At 38.3% G+C, this 6,973-nt stretch overlaps 1 protein-coding gene across 1 annotated transcript; it reads left to right on the plus strand.

Annotated features, from left to right (window-relative positions):
- The first annotated feature begins 298 nt into the window (after positions 1-298).
- On the plus strand, positions 299-742 carry LOC131629312 (secreted RxLR effector protein 78-like). Its single transcript, XM_058900102.1, has one exon. The coding sequence runs from the start codon at positions 299-301 to the stop codon at positions 740-742; it is 444 nt and encodes a 147-aa protein (XP_058756085.1).
- The last annotated feature ends 6,231 nt before the right edge of the window (positions 743-6,973 follow it).

The raw sequence follows: 6,973 nt of genomic DNA on the forward strand, positions 1-6,973 counted from the left end.
CATGTCCTAGGATCAATCTAGTCGATCCTGCGAGTAACCAAATCATATTTATTATAGTTTGGAGGACTAGCGGTTGTTTACCAGAAATCACCGTAAACAGCTTGTCAAATCCATAACTTCGTCTTTCATTACCTTAATTCCTAAAACCAAGAACCTGCAAGTTTTGAGTGAGTACCGTCCCATATGTTTGGTTGGAAGTCTTTACAAAATCGTTGCAAAGTTGTTGGCGGGTAGGATTAAGAAGGTGATCGAATCTTTGGTTTCTATAAATCAAACCGCTTTTGTCCCGGGTAGAAACATGTTAGATGGGATTTTATTGGTGAATGAGATTCTTGATTGGTCTAAGAGGAAGAGAAAGGGTTGCTTCTTATTAAAGGTTGATTTCGAAAAGGCTTACGATAATGTTTCTTGGAATTATCTAAGATTTTTTATGAAGAGGATGGGGTTTGGAGATATTTGGTTGAAGTGGATGGAAGCATGCGTGTTTAATAATCATTTGTCCATGTTGGTGAATGGGAGTGCCACGATAGACTTCAAAGTTCAAAGGGGTTTGCGTCAAGGGGATCCTTTGTCGCCGTTTCTCTTTGTCTTAGCTATGGAAGGTTTAACCGCCTTGGTTAGGAAAGCGGTTAACTTGGATGATTTTAAACCTTTCTCTTATGGGGATGTGGATCATGTTGATATTGTACAATTTGCGGATGATACTATTATCCTTGGTGAAGCATCTACAAAAAATCTTTAGTCTTTAAAGGTGTTGTTGAGAGGATTCGAAATGGTGTCGAGCTTGAAAATTAATTTTTCCAAGAGTAATGTATTCGGTGTGAATGTTGATGAGGTCTTTATGAATACGGCTACGTCCTTTCTCGATTGTAAGAAAGGAGTAATTCCTTTCTTGTTTCTTGGTATTTCGGTAGGGGAGAAGCCTAGAAGGAGGAGGATGTGGACGAGGGTGATCAATAATCTTAAGAGTAGGCTCACGTCTTGGAAGGGTAGAAATTTGTCCATAGGCGGGAGAGTGATTCTCATCAATGCGGTCCTTAATGCAATTCCATCTTTTACTCTCTCTTTTTATAAAGCTTCGGGAATGGTACTTAAAGAGATTAAGAGCCTTTTGAGTAATTTCTTGTGGAGTGGGAATGTTAACAAACGTTGTATTCATTGGGTGAAATGAAAAACTGTGTGTAAGTCAAAGGAAAAGGGGGGTCTAGGTGTTAGAGATGTCGGAGAGATAAATCAAGCGCTCCTTCTTAAGTGGAAATGGAGGCTTCTAAGGGAGGAAAAGACAATTTGGAAGGCCTTCTTGGATTTTAGACACAAGAATACTAAACTTAAGGTTCAAGCGAGGTATGAAGATGTTTGCAAGCCAAAAGATTCAAGTTGGTGGAGGGACATAATATCTAATGACGTGAAGGTGGATTTTAATGAAGATGGTTTTTCTTCTTGTGTGCAAAGTATTTTAAAGGAGGGCATCCATGTTTTATTTTGGTACAGTTTATGGTTGGGTGACCAAACTCTTAGGATTAAATTTCCGGATTTGTTTGAGTTGACAACTAATAAACTAGGTACTGTGGTAGATGTGTTACTGTGGGCAAATGGAGAGGCTGGGTGGAACATTAAGGTGCTGTTTGGGGCTGCACTGGAGGGGCTTCTGCAGGCTGGCAGCGCTGTCGTTTCTGGTCAGTGGCAGCAGATGAACAATATGTTGTATACAGCAGCGCCGGTGTTTGATGAAAAAGACGTGTTCACGTGGAGATTGAATAACAGTGGTGTTTTCTCGGTGAATTCCGTGTCTGCCTTGCTTGCGGATTATAAAGATGTTGCTTGGCCGGTTAATACAATGGAATCGTTGAATGCTTTATGGAAAGTGCTGGCTCCGTTAAAATACAACATTTTTGGGTGGAGGTTATTGATAACTAGGTTACCTACAAAAGACTCACTAATTAGAAGAGGAGTAGATTTCAATGCTACTAATGCTTGCTGTGAATTTTGTAGGATTCACCCGGAAAGCTTGAATCATTTGTTTTTCTCTTGTAATGTCTCGAAGGTGATATGGTGTCGGGTTTTATTGTGGTTGGGGGAAATTCCTTCTCTTACCATTGATGGTTTTTTGGATTTTGGTTTTTATCCAAGAGAAGGTTGTTAATGTTAAAGCTAGAATGAAGATCAATTCCATTTGGATAGCTACCACGTGGAGTCTTTGGTACATGAGAAATGCGATGATTTTTGAAAAGGAGGAGTATAGTTTTGATGTGGTGTATTACAAAATCATGTATTTATCTTGGTGTTGGTTAGCTAGTTGCAATCTGGGGTATCTTTCTAGCTTTTACGATTGGTACAAATCCCCGATGGATTGTTTTTAATTCATTGTTGTTTTCTTGTTGTAAGGGTTGCACCCCTAGTGCGTTCTTATATCAATTGCTTATTGAAAAAAAAAGTAATAGTGGTACTTGCAATTCTATATCTCCAGTAATGTTTGAGGATATTCATGAATAAGATACCACCAAAATTAAACATTAATGTTTATTTGCCAAACCTTTAATTATAACTGCAATATAAGTTTGTTTGGCCTTTTCACATCCTTTTGTCAAAAATGATTTTGACTGGCATTATACTTGTTTGATGTCCTAAACAAAATATAACAAATTTGTTATTATAATGAATTTTTAATGGTAAATTATCGAAAAATCATCTATAATTAACTTATTTTTTTAATAAGCAAGATTTCATTAAAGGGAGAACTAAGGGTTCTCCAACCCACTTACAAAAGAAACGGGTAAAACCCGACAAAAAAGGAAAGATTACAAACCAATTACAATCACGAGAGATAATACAAAGTGTCTAGGTTTATTTTTCCCACTTGTAATGAAATTTTTTTAAAATAACCATGTTTAAAAAAATAAATATAAAAAAACCAACATTTTAGAAAAATTTACCAAAGTGTCTAGGTTTGGTAGGACCCCTTGGAGTAGGAGTCATTTGAAATGGCACATATGTTCAAGTTTCCAGTGTTTGCGTCATCTGGGATGGCACCATTGTGTGACCTAAATTAAGTTAGTCATCTCAGATGGCGCCTTAGTGTTAGGGTTTACACATAGGAGCCATCTTAGATGGCTTCTATGTGTTAGGGCTATTTCCGAAAAAAATACCCCCATTCCCTTTCGTTTCGCACACAGTTTTCTCTTCCTTTCTCCTATTTTCTCTCTAATTTTTTTATCATGTCCAATTTACCGATTTTTAAGAGGGATGGGCATGGTTGAAGTGAAGACTGGCCAAGATGTATGTACCGTATAATGTAAAGCAAAATTAATTAAATAAAGTTCATTGCTTCAAAATATTTTACAAAGTTGTTACACAATAGTAGGTGGAGGGCATACGATTAAACATGCGTAGAGGTTGTTCCATGACTAGGACATTTGTTTTTATTGTGCTCTAAATGAAGACAAATGCTACATTTTCTTTCCATTTTGTAATGAACATCCATTTCGGTTCGAATACGAGTACTCTTGGGGCGACCCTTTTTCTTTTGTCGCATCATGTCATTATGCCAAACTACTTCCCCATCATACTCAGGCCAGTAATCCTCCTTCGCTACCACTGGAAATGTGACATTGTTTACCTCGAGCAATGTGTCAATCTTATAAATTGGAGATAGTAGTGACAATGCAACTCGGTGCGCATATGCACAAGCTACTAGGACATGTGATCAAGGCATACGAAATGCTTGAAACTTTTCACAGTCGCACCAATGGTCATCTAGTATAACCCTATATTGTTGTCTTGGTAATCCTTCATTGTGGTTAATTGTTTCTCTAACACTGAATGTGCGGTTGAATCAATCAAAAGCAGTAACATGATGACTGTTGGCCTTTGTTGATTGTTCTTTCAAAAATTTCATGCAACTCTCGCTGAACAGTTGTCTCGATTCTCTAACAGCACTCCACCTCTTACCTCTTGTTGAGAATAGTGAAGCCATCCTAAAGTACGTTGCTTCCTATACGAAGCACATAGTCTGAATGCATAATCAGGGTTTTTACAAATGATTATATACCTTTCTAGGTTCGTGCAATCTACTTTAAAATCAACATTATATGCCATGTGCCATTTTTTAATAGTTCGCAGACATGCCTCCTTAGAAGTAAACTTATCTCTGGTCTTTAACACTTCATCAGTTTGTATGTACGGGTTGAAGAAGATATCAGATGAATGTTCGTCACCATCTAAGTTAAAGGTAGTCATATGTGCAGGAGGTTTGTACACATGACCTGGAGGCACCGATATGTCCTGGTCGTCTTCAGATTCCTCATTGACCATGTCGTCAACTTCAGTTTCCTGTTCATCTTCTTCTTCGTCTATAACATCCACCTCTGCTTGCTCATCCACGGGTGGGTCAATAACTTGTGACTGAACAATATATGATTGTTGTGTATCGACCTGTATGGTAACATAAAGCTCGATGGATTCGTAACCTTAATATTCGTGATTAGCAAACATATTCTAGAGGTCTTCGTCATTTTGAACCTCAACCTAGTAAAACTTAACCGGGTTGTTGTCACGGAAAAAAGGATATTGGTGGAAAATTTGTGCAATATGACTCATTGTGGTAGAAAAATATAACCGAGTTGTTGTCATAGAAAATACCGGAAACACGGTTAATTTTATGTATTTATGTTTTATTCTTGACATTGATAAAGTTGGTCAATATAGTTAGGGGTCTGCTGTCTTGGCTATACTGTATGAATCCCTATGTAAGAATGATAAGAAGGATTCTTGCACGTTCTATGGATGCGGTCTCTTGGTCTAAATCTGGTGGTGGTGGAGAATGCCTATATTGGCACCCGCAAACAGCGGCGAATACATGTTCCCCTACGCAACAAAGTAAGTATTTGAATCTTATTTTAATTCAAATAAAATCGTTTGGGTTTACTTCAACTAACAAATATATATTGCATTTCAGATTTTGCATAAAAGGAATGAACTACACCCTGAATCCGAGGGGAAATATCGTGATTTACCGCCAGCTTCTGGATCACTTACGACCGGAGGATGTATTATCTCTAATCTCTTCATCTTTCACGTACTTTTTTTAAATTATATGACCAATTTAATTATTAAGTTTTGTACATGAAGTTTATATGGAGACCATATCTGGAACTCAATCATGAACCTAACGCTCAAGATGCCGCTATTTGCACAGCAAAGACGGCCATCCTGAGGTACAACATCATCGAGATGCATCATAGTGATCGAGTAAAACTCCAGTTCGGGATGCATCAAGATATCCCTGATCCTCCAACTGATTTGGGAGAATGGCACCTGAAATGAGTCAATCATTAATGGAATGTCCAAACCTGGAAGGAATTCGCTCCGAATTGGCGCCGGATGTGGAAAAATTGTAGCCAACATGTCCTCAACTTCCCTGTTAGTGATACTAAAATTAAACCATCAAGACAATATATGAGTTGGTACAAAACGGTTACCACCCCCGATTTATATGTGGCAGACCCTTTCTACTTGATAGACCCACGCCGACAAAACTACATCATCCTACAACAAGAACAAGAATAACAATAGTACCTAGAACGAACCCAGTACCAGTACAACTCCCAACAACACAAATACCAACAGTACAACCCATTCCATACTCAGTCCCAACCACTTTACCAACAACACAACCCATTTTAAACCCAGTCCCAACCATTATTTCAATCACGCAGTCAACCACCTCGCCAAAACCATAGACGACCCACCCAGTACCAAGAGGCAGGCTCCTCTAGATCACTCAGCCAACACAACAAGGCTAGTTCCTCAAGAATCCAACTAAGTCCCGACTTGGGTCCACACGATGAAAGTGACCGATGCGACCCACTAATATCACAAGCCTCTCACCATCGTAGCCCATATGGCTACGCAACACCAACCAAAAAATTTTCCTTTTATCAAGGCAGTGCAAGTGCCGCCGAGTGCTACCAACCAGAAATCATAGCTTCACCTCCTCCACCACCACTATTTCAAATCTATGAGGGAATGGGTAACCGATTTTATGACAGTCGGCTTTTGGGACGTTACGGCGGCCTTGATGATTTCCTTGACACTGACCTTATTGACGACAGAATTCCAGAGCCATCCACAGTGACACAACAAGAACCACAAAGGGGATGGGGTGGGGCTCGCGGCGTTACATGTGCTCAACGAGTTGTTCGCGCTCCTACATGTAGAACCGGCGAGCGTTACGGTGATGAGAGACACTAATCATATTTTAATTTTCCCTTAATTTTCCAATGTATCCGCCAGTTTAAATTAATGAAATTGTTTATTTCTGACTTTTTTTTTTTCAATCCTTCATTACATATTGCCTTTAAAAAAAAATTTAAAAAATAATACATAGGCACCATTTCAAATGGCTACCGTAAGTAGGGTTGCACATTGGCGCCATTTGAAATGGTGCATACACCATAAATATTGAACTTTGACGTCATTTGGTATGGCTCCAACTCCTAGGGGTCCTACCAAACCTAGACACTTTCGTAAATTTTCCCAAAATATGATTTTTTTGGTATTTTTTTTAAAACATGGTTTTTTAAAAAAAAAATTCACTTGTAAATACAAAAAGTATATAAATAAATACCCCTGTGTAAATCGGTGCCAAGAGAAAACATGTATTTTCGACAAAAATTAGTCATGCTAATGGACTAAGCAGATTATCCCGAACTTAAAAATATTTTGAGATACTTGAATTTGGAATTCGACGAAGCGAATTTGAAATGAACTATTGGCGGGATATTTGGCCTTACCTGTCATCGGAAAGGACGTGTGGAATGAAGTACATGTTATGTTTTAATTTTGCGGAAAAAAAATTTCACAACGGTTGTAAGATTCAACTGTAGTGAAATATGGAACATATAATCACGACGTATTGTAACAACCCTAATGATTGTAATTTCAAATTTTAAAAAAAATTGTTAAGGAATGCGCG

This window comes from Vicia villosa, unplaced genomic scaffold (genome assembly GCF_029867415.1).
Source record: "Vicia villosa cultivar HV-30 ecotype Madison, WI unplaced genomic scaffold, Vvil1.0 ctg.000556F_1_1, whole genome shotgun sequence".
Lineage (NCBI taxonomy): Eukaryota > Viridiplantae > Streptophyta > Magnoliopsida > Fabales > Fabaceae > Vicia > Vicia villosa.